Source organism: Acipenser ruthenus, chromosome 10 (assembly GCF_902713425.1).
Source record: "Acipenser ruthenus chromosome 10, fAciRut3.2 maternal haplotype, whole genome shotgun sequence".
NCBI lineage: Eukaryota > Metazoa > Chordata > Actinopteri > Acipenseriformes > Acipenseridae > Acipenser > Acipenser ruthenus.
Genome location: NC_081198.1, coordinates 40,802,439 through 40,817,568, shown reverse-complemented (window position 1 = coordinate 40,817,568; position 15,130 = coordinate 40,802,439). Strand labels below are relative to the sequence as shown.

At 38.1% G+C, this 15,130-nt stretch overlaps 1 protein-coding gene across 3 annotated transcripts in view; it reads left to right on the top strand.

Moving 5' to 3' along the window:
* Positions 1–15,130, top strand: part of LOC117406331 (mitogen-activated protein kinase kinase kinase 20-like) — a 34,285-nt gene that overhangs the window by 2,715 nt on the left and 16,440 nt on the right. For all 3 annotated transcript variants that reach the window (XM_034010271.3, XM_034010280.3, XM_034010291.3), the window contains exons 2-11: positions 53–241; positions 1,493–1,580; positions 6,736–6,837; positions 7,589–7,654; positions 8,470–8,498; positions 8,597–8,734; positions 9,774–9,860; positions 11,067–11,141; positions 12,575–12,681; positions 14,769–14,904. In XM_034010271.3, coding sequence (XP_033866162.3) covers positions 83–241; positions 1,493–1,580; positions 6,736–6,837; positions 7,589–7,654; positions 8,470–8,498; positions 8,597–8,734; positions 9,774–9,860; positions 11,067–11,141; positions 12,575–12,681; positions 14,769–14,904 — 987 coding nt within the window. In that variant the 5' untranslated portion in view covers positions 53–82. The remainder of the gene's footprint in view (positions 1–52; positions 242–1,492; positions 1,581–6,735; positions 6,838–7,588; positions 7,655–8,469; positions 8,499–8,596; positions 8,735–9,773; positions 9,861–11,066; positions 11,142–12,574; positions 12,682–14,768; positions 14,905–15,130) is intronic.

Sequence of the window (15,130 nt, the reverse complement as noted above, 5' to 3'; positions counted from 1 at the left end):
GTTTATATGAAACAGTCTGGTTACTAACATTCTTCTCTTTCTGCTTCCCCAGAACTTGCATTGGTACAAGTGTCATTATGAGATGTCGTCTCTCAGTGCCTCGTTTGTGCAAATCAAATTCGATGACATTCAGTTCTATGAGAACTGCGGTGGTGGAAGCTTTGGAAGTGTTTACAGAGCAAACTGGAAATCGCAGGACAAAGAGGTGGCTGTGAAGAAGCTTCTTAAAATTGAAAATGAGGTGGGAGTTATAATTGCTTGTGCTTTTTGCCTGCAGTTTGTAATTGAAAGTATAATAACCACGTTAATTACTCTTCTTTTTAAACGGGTAGTATTAACTTTCATACCCTGTAGTTTTCTAATCATTAAAGTCCCCCTTTACTTGAAAGCTAACTTCTGAATACTAATAGTTATATTTAATATTGCTGCTTCATAATTGCATGATTTCATGCAAAGATGTGCATACAGTAAATGTTTCTTCGGTAAAAAAAAAAAAAGGTAACAATGAAAAGAAGGATTTACCACATAACTGCATCACTTAAACCCCTGTTCAATCAGGGGTTTTATTAGCAACTAAATTGCGTATGATTATTTTGTATTTATATTCATATTTAAAAATGAAGAAAAAGCACTTCCTGATGGTCTTTCTGTACATTGGATCAATACATACCTGCGGGCAGTATAAGTGACAGATTGATTTGTTTGCTCCATAAAACAAAATCGCAATAAACAATTAGTCAATATAAAGTTCTAGGACTGGGGTTTAGTAATGTATTTCTGCATTGGGTAGCTGTGGGTTCGGATTGTGATATGAGCTTGTAGGGGTTACTCTCTCAAGTAGATCCCCTGACCCAGGGTATAAGCTTATGAGAAGTCTTTGGCTATTAGAAGCCTGCAGCAACTATTTATTTGTTAATGATAACCATTTTCAACAGCAGCAGTACCTTAACAGATAGCCAAGTAACAAGTGAACCATACTGTAAATCCCGTTCTGTGAGTTAATAGGATTGGAATTACATTAAATGGTCGAGGCAGTGGATCTGCACTTCGGTTATACAGTAGCAGGAGTAGGCTTGTGATGTACAATAGAAGCTTCTTCTAGTGCAAGCTAAGTGTTGCTGTAGCATACTTTGCATGTTATAAGAATCTTAAGCGTGATATCTGGTTATAGTCTTCCCCAACTAAATTCTCATCAGTGTGCGCTCTGTAAGAGGAGTTTGTTTCTGTGGCCTCGGTATAAAAGGTGGATATTTGGCTATTTCCTGACTGTCTCAGACTTTACAAGGTACCCTTCTGATACCCATTCATACAGTAACTGCATGCTTACAGGGTTTAAACCCACAACCTTGCACGCTACAGCCACATGCTCATCAGTGGTTCATCTGAAATGGTACATTTTCACCGCTGAACTGATAGCCTGTATGTATAAATATAGATGTATAATGTAAATATGCTGTCTTATACTATTTTGTTCCTTTTATTTTCTGTGCAGGCAGAAATTCTTAGTGTTCTCAGTCACAGGAACATCATCCAGTTCTACGGAGCGATTCTTGAAGCACCCAACTATGGTATAGTAACAGGTAAGATTTAACTTGAATCTTCAATACAGCTATTGCACTGACATGCATTTGTTTGTGTCGTGATGAGTATATAGAATACAAGAATAAGAAACTAACCAGCAGTCAATATACTGTTTTCTAAATCAAAGAACACATTTACAATACATACCATCATTCATACAATTGCTGCTGTCTCTCCGTAATTATAAGCTTAAAGTTAAAATAAATCGCTGTCTCTCTTTTTATAATGTCAAAGCTTATTGAAAAAAAAAAAAAAAAAGTAGTTCATAGTGCAATATGATAACCATGACAATTCTGTACTACTCAGATTTCTAATGTGATCACAATGTTACAGAGAAGATGAAAGAAGACTTATCGTAGTGACCTGTCAGCTAGTTAGCAGCTAGAGGGGAAGTTGAGGTTGGTGCAGTAGCAGCTCATTTGAAGAGCATTGTTGCTGTCACCTATTCATTAACCTGCCCTGCTCCAGACAGAGCACACATCTTCTACAGCACCTTTCCTCACAGTGTCAACTCACAGACATTGACAGCTCGGTGTCTGGCCACTAAAAGGGCACATCACCATCGATCAAGTTTTTTTGCACAGTATCTCTCTTACATTCCAATCAGCAAAACATCCTGACAGGTCTTTTTTGTTTATTTATTTTTATTCTTTTTAGTTATTTGGCATTCATTGCTTTTATACACTTTTCAAAGCTCAAAAGATATTCCGCCTTTAATAGCTATGAGAATTGTAAGAGCACTTTATGGTATTGCTTTGTTTTTTGCATCATTATTAATATACTCATTTATTTAAATAAATGTGTTTTTCTAGCATTTAAGTCTTAACATCATCTAGTTTAAAAGTGAAATTCCAATAAGTGTAAATACATGTCAATAATAAAATGTAATCATTAAAAACTAGGGCAGCTGTGCTGGTAGGGCTCTAGTTTCAAAAGTATCCAAGTCAGTAAAGTGATATTTAGGGCACCAGGGCACAGGTGGGTATAAGGGTTGCCCCTGATGCATCTTCCTGTAGAATTGTAATTTACAGGCCTGTCTTGATCACATGGTGCGTTAGTGGAGAACCCTTATTCATACTGTGGTAACTCCTCATATTTCCTTTGCAAGGCGTCCTGGTGCTACACATGAACTGGACTGTCCTTCCATGAAAACTTCTGATACTACAACTTACTGAACTGCTTAATCACTCTGTATATGAATGATTATTGCATTATATTTCTGAGCCTTTTGCATTTGCCACAAGGAAGCTCTTGTTCCAAATGTCTGTCACATTGTATTTCTTTTTCATTTCCGGTGACATTGTGATTTTATTACAAGAAGCAGTAGATTGCCAAGGAAATGACTGCACCCTTTATCAAGGCAGAATCTAATTAGCACTGGGGAAACAAAGAATGACTGTCCCTGGCATGCCCTGGACATTTCCACATTCATCAGCACTTTATACATTCTCTTCAACTACCTGATTTACCACAGGGCCGTGGTTACTGCTTTCCTACAAGTAATATGTATGAATAGTAAAGTAAAATAATGTCATTTTAGCAGTAGTGTACTTGTAAAACTAGTTTTAGGAGATGTGCAGTATAACAGAGATATACGTTGTTGTTTTTTTTGACCATTTTCTAAAAATGGCAATTCTTTTAAAGTTTTGTGAATTGCTTGTCATTATTTATGAGATTGGTTATCCTTATTTTGAGTGGATTGAATGATAATATTTTATACAAAGAATAATCTGAGATTCAGCATCTATTGTAGTTGAGTCCAGGTTCCTTTACCTCTGTTTCAGAACAGGGGTACTAGAAGGTCTGTTGGATTGTGTAAGACATTGCCCCATGATTTATGGGTACAAGGTCTGTATTGCAATAAACCACAGTTCGCAGGATATCAGCACCCCTGTCATAGACGTGAGGAGGACTTGCATGGATACAGCTAGTGATGAACCTAATGATCCTTGCGAACCCGGTCAGACGAACCAGCGTAAGAGAGAAAAGAAACTCAATGGGCACAATCCTTGAGTTAAATGGCCAAGAGCTTGTGAGAACTGCATGGGACACAGTAATCACGGATCTCTGTTTTGCATTGGAAAGGTTAAGTGGAGCAGTTGAAAAGAAGCTGCATAAATTTGGGGACATCATCTATGCATATGGAAGCGAGAGATTTGGAGTTGAAAAAGTACAAACTATTCCTGGAAAGTCTAGACGGCAGCAGGAGATTAAACGCTTAGTTAGAGAAAGGAGGCAGCTGAGGAAGCAATGGAGAAGAGCACAACAAAGTCAGAAGGAGTGACTCAATCTGTTACAAAGGGTCATAAAAGATAAGCTTGCAACATTGTGCAGAGCTGAGCACCTACGGAAATGCTACAAAAAGAAGGAGCGTGCGAGAACTAACTTTTATAAAGATCCATTCAAATTTGTAAAGAAGTTAATTCACCAGTGAGAAAAATGGCACACTAAAATAATCTAAGTTTGAGCTGGAGAGATATTTGGAGGAAACACATACAATTCAAAAAGGCAGGAGCCTATGTCAATTCCTTCAGACATCCCAGCAATCAATCCACCAGAATACCAAATGGAAGACTGTGCACCTAAGTGGAAAGAAATAGAGCAAGCTGTGAAAAAAGCAAGGGTGTCATCATCTCCAGGGCCTAATGGAGTTCCATAAAGAGTATACAAGAGTGCTTTTGGAGTTCTACGAATCCTGTGGAAATTGAAAGTGGCATGGGGAAAAACAGGTTTTACCAAGAGCATGGCGCTGAGCAGGTGGAGTCTTTATACCAAAAGAAAAAGATTCAAGCATCAGTCAGTTTTGCCCTATTTCCCTGTTAAATGTAGAAGGCAAGATTTTCTTCAGCATTATTGTTCAGAGATTGTCTGCTTACCTATTAAAGAACTGCTTCATTGACACTTCAGTACAAAAAACGGGCATTCCAGGTTTCCCAGGATGCTTAGAACACAAGCACGATCTGACATTCCTGGATTTGGCTAATGCATATGGTTCAGTGCCACATGAATTTCTTTGGACAGCATTTGATTTTTTCAGTGTACCGATGACAATAACAAATTTAGTGAAAGCTTACTTTGGAGATTTGCAATTTTGTTTTTCAACTTCAGAATTCAGCACTACATGGCAATGCCTAGAAGTTGGAATAATGGCAGGATACACCATTTCTCCACTGGCTTTTACCATGGCAATGGAAGTAATTGTTAGGGCATCAAAATGGGTAGTGGGAGGAGAGCGCTTGGCTTCTGGAATGCGACTACCACCAATTCGAGCATGGATGACATGACAACAATTCAATTTGTAATTGCAATTCAAGCCCACTGAATCAAGGAGTATCTCTATAATTAAAGGTAAAGTAGATAAAAGTTTCTACATTAATGGTGAGGCAATACCAACAGTGTCTGAGAAGCCAGTGAAAAGTCTTGGGAGATAGTACGACAGGGATCTAAAGGACACTGTTTGTGTGGGAGAAGTTAGACAACAAGCAGCGGAAGGGTTGAAGAGCATAGACAGCAGCGCTTTACCCAGCAAACTGAAACTCTGGTGCTTTCAGTTTGGTCTACTGCCAAGGCTGCTGTGGCCACTGACTGTGTATGAGGTTTCTTTGACAACAGTTGACGCTGGAAGCTTTAATCAGTTCATACGTCAGGTAATGGTTGGGAGTTCCACGCTGCCTCAGCAGATCGGGACTTTATGGTAAAGGAATACTGCAGCTACCAGTCTCTGCACTAACCGAGGAGTTTAAATGCACCAAGGTCCGACTGGAAATGACATTAGCAGATTCACACAACAAATGCGTAAGGGAGGCAGCACCTATGTTGAAATCTGGAAGAAAGTGGGCAGCAAAGAAAGCTGCGGAAGATGCAAAGGCTGCCCTTCGAATCGGTGATATTATGGGGCAAGTTCAGCCTAGAATAGGCAGTCTTGGTCTCAGTTCAGCTCCTCATACATGGCACAAGGCAACCCCAGCTCAACGGAGGAAGTTGGTAGTCAACGAGGTGCAAAAGCAGGAAGAGAGGATGAGGTGTGTAAAGCCCATTTCCTAGGCCAAGCAGGGAGAATGGATGAGATGGGAGAGTGTGGAACAGCGCAACATCGGCTGGCAAGACTTATAGACAATGGAACAGAGCAGGATAAGTTTCCTCATTAGATCAATATATGATGTTCTCCCATCACCACAGAACCTAAACCTCTGGGTGGGTGAGGATCCCTCATGTCCTTTGTAAGTAAAAAAGGAAAAATATTAAAGTTCGGGGAATCTTATAGGACTTTTTCTTCATTTTTATGTTTTTGGTACAGGTACCTTGTTTTAGTAGCAGAATCTGATTAAACGTGACCTAAGTGTACGTAGTTGATTGTGCTACAAACTCCACTATTTGGTACCAAATGCAGTGGCAGAAAATGTTTTTTAGAGGATAAGTTTGTGTTGAATAAATCAAAGTTGGTTAAAATATGTGACTTCCAAGTCTTAAAGGTTTGGCTAATTTAGGGTTAAAAATACAAAACAAAATAAAACAAAACAGTATTGTGCGTAGTCCACACTGAGGCTCATAATTGGTGCAGACTGATCAGATATTCACAGCTGCTGTCTGGCTTTGGCACTGAAGGTTAAACGGTGTAAAAGAAATCTGTGTTTGAGGTTACCAGTCAGAGGGTCAGCCTCTAATAGAAATGACTATTTACAGTTGACTGAGGGTTCCGCATTTGCCGTAAAAGTGTATACTTGTGTGTACCAAATGACTGCTTATATGTTTATGTGCATTTTGATACATGCGAAAACTTCATAAGCCTCTAAAATGGTATTGTTTTAATTGCATTTCTAGGTTCTTGTTAATATGAACAAAATATATATTACTACATAGTACAAATATATATTGTAGAAGTAAAGTTGGGCATATTTAAAGCATTCCCAAAGTCCCTGTTACATTTTAATGTACAGTTTAGTTTACTGCAGGAAGTGTACAAGTTTACATGAATGTGTAAGAGTTGAGTTTAAAAGCAGCGCTTTGAGTGGATGCTATAGAAAATCTGTAAGTAATTTAAGAACTCTCTTGTATGTAATTTGTAATGGCATGCTGTATAAGAGGGCACTGAATTCGCTTTTGAGACTGTTTGTTTATTGTTTCAATATTTATGTGACGTCTGTTTTCTTTCAGAGTATGCTTCAGGAGGGTCTTTATATGACTACCTGTCTAGTGATGAAAGTGACAAAATGGACATGGGCCATATCATGACCTGGGCAATGGAAATCGCCAAAGGTAGGTTTTCATAGAAGTTCATGTTATCTACATGACAACAATGTATGAGGCTGGAAAAAATATTAGTAAAGCCTACAGTATTAATGCTATATATCTTCTATGTCATTTTTAAGAATTAGCTGAGGTCATATAACAGTTTATTTTCTGTGAGAGTAATACTTTTGAAATGAAGTTAAGTGGCAAAACCAAACTTGTTAGTTGATCTAGATAAATACAGACCCTATGTCAACTATGCCATCAGAACTATTGGGTGATATGCTATTTATGCATGCAAGCCTACACATTATTAACGTGTTGAAATGTAGTAAGATGATGACAATTCTTAATTACTGTACTATATAGAACTGTAGCTGGACAGAATCTAAGGAGTTTTACTGTATATCCATGATTCTGTGAGGATATTGTGAGACCCTGGAATGAGACCTATAGGATTCCAAAGGACACTAACACTGGTTAATACCATGTTGATATTTCACTTTGCCAATCAAAGTAATACATATGCTGTATGTAGATAAAGATTACATATTTAGCGTAAGAAAGAGCTAACACTTCTTTTGTAAGTAATAAAATCTCATTTTTGTGGTTGTAGTTGTCTTCCCTTTCCAGAATAAAGAAATGTTTATTGTAACTTTACACAACTGTCTGTAGGTTTGGATATTAATTCATAATGGAGTGTATGTGTAAAGCTTGTCTTGGCATCACACTGAATGTAAACTAAAAGGAAACCTTTTCTTTCTATGTTTCCTGTTAGGAATGCATTATCTACACATGGAAGCGCCAGTGCGGGTAATCCACAGAGACCTCAAGTCCAGGAATGGTAAGAACAGCGTAAATGGTGTCTCATGTTCTAGGCCTTTTCATTTCAAAGTGTTTTCTCCACTCTTTAATTCCTTTTTTTTGAAAGGAGGAAAAAAAAATCTTATTGTACAAAATGCAAATACCTTGAGAGTGCTAAAGAGAACTCTGATTTATATCACTTAGTTGTGTGGATGTAAGTTTGTACAATTACTGGAGCAGGTGTTTCACCTCTTTCAAAAAACAGTTCATTAAAGACTGGAGTAATCGCTTTGAAAATACATCTCATTGTGTTATATTGATATGGCTAAGACTATGTATATGGAACGCATTGGTTTTTCTAAACAATGACTCTGCTTGTCTGTGGTGTCAAAAAGCCTATGTTCCCCAAGTCTTAGGTTGCTGGACAAGTTTATGCCGGAGCTATTCACGGATCCCAGCATTTAATTGCATTATTTATACAATAAATAGAAACTGTACGTGTTACTAGGTGAACTTTGTAAAAAGCTGTTAAGTTAGCATTTGCAGAAGAGCGTATTGTGAGTTTTTGAGTATTTCCCCACTATGGTAGTGGAGAGATAGACAATTACTTATTAGACCAAGACAACCCTAAAATGGCACACTCCTTTTCCATTGGCGAGTACAATGACTGAGTGGTCAAGCTGACAAGCCCTGGTTTACTGTATTAAAATTATAGCTTTTCACACAATTGTCACTTTTTCTTTTATTCTATATTCTTTTAGCGGGCAAGTAGTAATTTGTAACAGCATTGTGGTCATTTGCATGTCTGCTACTGTATTGTTATTAACTGTGTAACTGTTTTTATTTCTATTCCAGTGGTGGTAACAGCGGATCGAATACTGAAGGTGTGTGGATTCATTTTCGAACCTTTATTATATTTAATTATGGTATACCATGATGTCTAAGTTGAAAAAATCCTAAACATCTTTTTTGTATTTGCTAGATCTGTGACTTCGGTGCCTCAAGGTTTCACTCCCACACGACACACATGTCACTGGTGGGAACCTTTCCGTGGATGGCTCCAGAAGTAATACAGAGCCTGCCAGTGTCTGAGACGTGCGATACATATTCATATGGTGTGGTGAGTGATGTCTGGACTGTAACCCTTATAGCACCTGAAACAATATTTTTATGTGTTCTGCAGTATACTACGTGAAAGACTGTGGTAGGTTGACCTTCTAACAATGTTATAACACAGGTGAATGCACAAGCTAAAACATAAAATGTAGTGTATTCTGTTAAGTAAGGTAAACCGCGAAACTACGATGCATATTTACCATTGAAAACTGCAGCAGTTCTTTTAAATATATTGGAAAACATTTCACCACGTCAACTGTTTGTCTGTCTGTTTGTAAGTATGTATGTACATATGGCAGTGTACATGGTGATCTACTTTGTCATGCTAATTCTAATTATATTTTGAATTTACAGCCGTGGCGTGGATGTTTGTTGCTAAATCAAATTACGTTTCCGTGAGGTGCAGTACACTATTTGTTTTTTCTTCTAATTTGAACTGGGGCACATTAAGTGGCTTATTGCTTCCCGTAACTGAGTAGGCAGATTTGTAAACCGTCCGCATGCTCAGATTCCAAAGAGCTGATGGCAAGCATTACAAACTGTAGTGTGACAGACCACATGGACACAGACGCACAGCTTGTATGTCTGTACTGAAGCCCTCTATCTGTCATACAGCTAGTGCTTTCCCAGCTTCTGTTAAGGACGTGTTCCTGGAGTAGCAAAGTGTAAAGTATATGAACACTGCAGACCATGTAGGTCATGGGAACAGTTTGTTGTAACTTGAACTTAACCCTGATTTACAAATAATGCAGATCCAGTAAAAAGGGAGTTTGACATCCAGATAAAATCAATTGTGAGGGTATAGATTTTTTTCAGAACATTATTAGCTGGTTATGGTTTGTACACATATAAAGGTTTGTGCAAAATCGTTGACTTGCCTTACAAATAAGTTGTACAGTATAAAAAAAAATATGTAATTGCATGCTGAACCAGTTCCATAATGTCTTAGTCTTAGCCAAAACACTTTACTCCACAAAACATGTATGTGCAGTACCTCCAGTAAAGATAAACAAATGAATTGATAGTTGTTTCTCTATTTTCAGGTTCTTTGGGAAATGCTAACACGGGAGATTCCTTTTAAAGGCTTAGAAGGGTTGCAAGTTGCCTGGCTTGTGGTGGAGAAAAACGAGGTAGAGTAACCCCCTGTTTGATTGAAGGTTTTTAAACCTTCAGGAAATAGGATTCCAAAGGACACTAACACTGGTTAATACAATGGCTAAAGAGAACTCTGATTTATATCACTTAGTTGTGTGGATGTAAGTTTGTACAATTACTGGAGCAGGTGTTTCACCTCTTTCAAAAAACAGTTCATTCAAGACTGGAGTAAACGCTCTGAAAATACATCTCATTGTGTTATATTGATATGACTAAGACTATGTATATGGAACGCATTGTTTTTTCTAAACAATGACTCTGCTTGTCTGTGATGTCAAAAAGCCTAGGGCAGCAGTGTAGAGTAGTGGTTAGGGCTCTGGCCTCTTGACCAGAGGGTTGTGGGTTCAATCCCAGCCCTGGATAAGGGCGTCTGCTAAGAAATAAATAATAATAATAATCTGAATATTTTGCCATGGTTAAGAATAGAGAGTTGTAATCCTTTAACTCTGTATAGTATAGTGCCCACAGCGAAGAAAACATCAAATTGAATTCAATACAACACAAGAACTACTGTAACTTTGTCTAGCTGGATATTCGCAATGGAACGTTCTTTGGAATAGTCAAATTTCAAGACATCTGCCAGCATGAGTTAATAAATGCCTTTCTTTCTTTAGCCACTGGAACAATATGGGACATCAGTGAATGCCTTAGCAAAGTAGCACTATATATTAATCGGTGAATTACATCAAGCTTGCCTGTGTGTGTCTTTAATAAGCTGCTTTTTTAGCAGACGTATACACCATGTACCCTTAGCAACCAACAGCAAATACAGTAGTTTTGAAGAAGTCTATGTTGATATATGTAAAACTAAGATCATTCTCATGACTGGCTGGTTTCACAGACCCTATTAGCACTTATTTAGTTGTGCATGATTAGTGCGAATTGACCGTCAGTCATTCCACTTCCTTCATAGTGACTTTGCAATTACTACTCATTCCAGTTCATGACCTTTCCTTAAATATACCCTCCACAGGCAGCCATGGCAGACAGATCCACTGCACCATGTGTCAAAGAACATATAAATACATTTACATTTATAGACAGATCAACAAAGAATGTTTGCGGCCACAGAGGTCTGTTATACAAGACATCTCAGTTTTAAAAATAGAACACTTTTGTATAGGACGCTTATAATATGGTAAAAAAAAAAAAAAAAAATCAGTTTGTTTTTTGCTTTGCAGAGATTGACCATTCCCAGCAGCTGCCCAGCAAGTTTTGCTGATTTATTGAAGCAGTGTTGGGACGCAGATCCAAAGGTAGGTTGCTGTGTATTAAATTGATGCAGGAAGGCAGCTTTATATCAAACCTCAAATTTACACTGCATGCTTGGGGTGTAACTTCATTCTCCCTGCAATCAGCAGACTCTTAATCCTGGCACCGGCTGTCTTAGAAAACAAGTTATCTTGAATATATCCAGTTTCAAGACTTTGCATGCCCTGATGTGTATGCTTAGTGCTTAAAATATATTGTTTACAGCTGTATGGGCGTGCTTATGAATGTACTAGTTACAGAAATACAAGTAAGTTCAAACATAAATTAGACAGTAAGTTGACTCTTTGGTTGTTTTGTCAGCTTCTGGTTATTTATTTTTATTTTTTAAATAGCTATAAAAGTGTAAACCTAAATGAACATCCTATTGCTGCGTGTGTAGATAAAAGTCTTCACGACAATGAAGACATTTGGGCTCATTTTGAGGTTCAAAGACAGATTTTATTTGAGGAATAAAACATTCGCAACAGCATAAAAATAGCAATAAACCTCCATCTGTTGCTGTCAAGGAGCAGTTAAATATTTGTTCTTGGTCTATACCATTAAATAATTTGATTCCTCTCAAAAAATAAAATAAAATAATTGCCTTTGCCCTTGCTGTAATGATAAAATATGGTGTTTTTAATTGGAAGGAAATTCAAAAAATGTACTTTTAATGAAGGGGCTTTTTCAACACAACAAAGGAACAGTAGACAATCCAGGTCAGTAAAAATTGCTTTGGGGATAACCCCACTGTTAATAAATGACCGGACAAATATATCCAAGCAATCATGTTTGTGTTAAAAACAGTCACTAATGAGAGGGGTATATAAATCAGAGACTGTTTGCTAGCTCTTCAAGAGTGTTAATAGAATGCATTGACATGCCAGCCACTGTGGGCCAACTGCACCACACCATTGAACAGGGAGCCAAGACATGGTCAACCCTACATAATATAATACTGTTGATGATGTGTCTAACACAACAGTGTATGCACATGACATAATCCCCCTATTTTTAAACTGTTTGTTCTTTCTGAAACTCTATAGTGTCTTAGTACTAACGGCTATTAGATCTATAATAAACAGTACAGTGTGTTGTCTCGGCGGGAAAAGCCAGTCTAATGTATGCCTTTATTTCAGCTAGATAATAAAAAGTGTAAAGGTGATTTATTGTAACAGAGTGTATTTATAGTTAGTGGTATAGCAGTTTGTGCCTGAAAATGTTCTTTTAATATAAGTGCTCACAAACAGAAGCCGCATGTACTGTTGGCAAGACAGGTACCATATGACTGTTTTAAGGGTGGGGGAGGGTTGCCATTGTTTATTGTTTGCACTGTTTATTTCTTTTTGGTGGTGGTTGTGGCATAAGTTCTATCATTGGGGAAATAATTTTCTATAAAAAACAACAACCTGTGTTTCTGTTTCATGTTATCCTCCAGAGAAGACCACATTTTAAGCAAATCATGATGACCCTGGAATCCATGTCCAATGACAGCCAGCTTCCAGACCAGTGTAATTCCTTCCTGCACAACAAGGCCGAGTGGAGGTACAGCTACATCCCTTACAGTTGGCAAATTTAAGCCATTTTAATTTGAATAATTCCTCCCACACAACATACTACTGTCAACACAGCTGAGCTACTTCAATCCAGATTTTCACTCCTTTGCCAAGTACCCCTGACTCATCTTAAACTGGTTGAGGCTGATCCAAATGCAGCTGTATCCAAGTTGTGTGTTTTGAACTAAATACAAATCTAATAAAATAAAATGATATACCATTTTTCAGTTCAGACACTAAAGTAGAAAGACATTAAAAGCATACTTGGGTGTAGTTTTACAGTATGTACAACTAAAAAGGAATTATATCATCACGTCCAGCTTGCGCTTTCAGAGGTGTTAGTAGAACTTACCTGCGGTTCTCATATGTATTTGTTACTGAGTTCTCTGGTCACTTAGAATGTGCATTTTGGGCAGTGGGTTTACCAGGGCAGTGTGGGAGTTTTTAATCTGATCTATGGGGATATGGGATGTTCCACGTTCTAATAGATGAACAGCCATCAACATCACAGTGTAAAGCAATTGAAAAGTACATGGTGTTTATCACTTGTATGCAACACAAGGAGAAGAAATAAAGAAAATGAGGCTTGATTTAAAGTTATTTTATTATTTTTTTTTAAACTTCCTATTACCATCCCAGATTTACCTGGCTTCAAGGGTAGGGGTAGAAGTTGGGGTGGTACCTCGCAAGACCGCCATCTAACAGTGAGAACGGAGATAAAAGTGTAGGAGGGTTGCCCTTGAGGGTAGTCTCTTCAACAGGCTTAGAAATATCTCTTTGGTTACCTAAAATCAGTCCGTGCTTGGCAACATAATTGCATTATTGTGTGAGGTATTCTGTTAAATAAACCTGATTGACAGAGGTCATGCTTGGAACGCAGAATTCCCAATCCTGTTCTTGTTGATTTCTACAATAAATCACGGCTGTCTGGATCTGACCCTGTGAACATTAAAGGTGGGGGGTGGGTATTCAGTCTGGTTTTTAATAGCAGCGGTTACAGACAGTGAGAGGAAATTCAGAAGGGGGATCTGAGATTTAAAAATAGGACAAAAGAAGGGAGAGAGGATTATAAATTCCATGGGTGTTTGTCAGTAAACAGACGAGCAAGAAAATCGATTACAGGAAAAGTTTAGAGCACAAGTGGAAAAATTGACCATGTGTGGAGTTTTAGAGCTGCGTCGCATGCCTGAGTATAAATAGCTGCACTCTGAGCCAGCGTTAGCGCTACCTTGACTCGGCTTGGGTCGTAAGGTTTAAGACTGCAGCCCCTGCAAGCAGTGATACTGCACTGAACAGCATCACCTGCTGGTTATATCAGTGACCTGCATAATCCAAGATGTTTTTGCCTAAACTCTAAATCAAGGGTGTGTTTTAAGTCATCCGAAACAATGGCGTTACCTCGTTTTTGTCCTCATCTCTACCAATGACGATCAAACTGAGTTTTTTCTGACAGTGTAATTTAATAAAAAAATTAATAAAAAAAATGACCTAACCCATTATGCCTCAAAAGTTTAAATGGCTAAGGTCACAATATTCTATATATTAGTTTTATATTGTATCGCACCAGGGAAGACTTAAGGGGAATTACTTGCAAAATCTGGGTATCTGCACACCCCTAGTCCTCACCTCCAGTCTTGCTGTTGACCTTGACCTCTAACCAAATTTGGCTGCTATCTTTTTGCAAGAAGACACAGTATATTGCAGTGACTGACAACAACATTACCATGTTCTTCAGGTGGGGGTTGTTTTAGTTCAATATAATATGTATATATATATATATATATATATATATATATATATATATATAATTTTTTTTTTTTGGGGGGGGGGGGTAAAAGTTAAACTATGCCAAGGTAGATTCTTCAGAATGATATACAGTACTGCTTTTAGTACTCCTCCTTCGGGGTTATGTGTGTTAAAATGATCCTGGAAACACAGGCATAACATTCTTTGTGTGTTAATGCCAGTACTATGTCATTTAGACTGGGAGGCTATTGATGGAGAGATCCAGGTGGAAATTGTGAGCAATTTGTATCTGTCGGTAAGCGGCCATCCTGAACTGATTATTGTTTGTAGATGTGAAATTGAGGCCACGTTGGAGAGACTGAAGAAGCTGGAGCGTGATCTGAGCACCAAGGAGCAGAAGCTGAAGGAGCGGGAACGACGTCTGAAGATGTGGGAGCGCAAGCTGATGGAACAGTCGCACACGCCGGTGAGTGAAGCAGGAGGGGCTTCCCTGTCCGAGCTGGAGCTAATCCCAATAACACCCTAGCCAGCATTGTCAAAAAAATTTAAAAAACATGTGTCACAGTTACTGGGACCACAACAGAGTCCAGTATGTTTAATGGCTAAAATTAGTTATGTAGTAAGAGGGTATGGATTCGATTTAGGCTTGCTACAAATCTAAGGATTCCTTTGGTAAAATATTAAATTCAAAA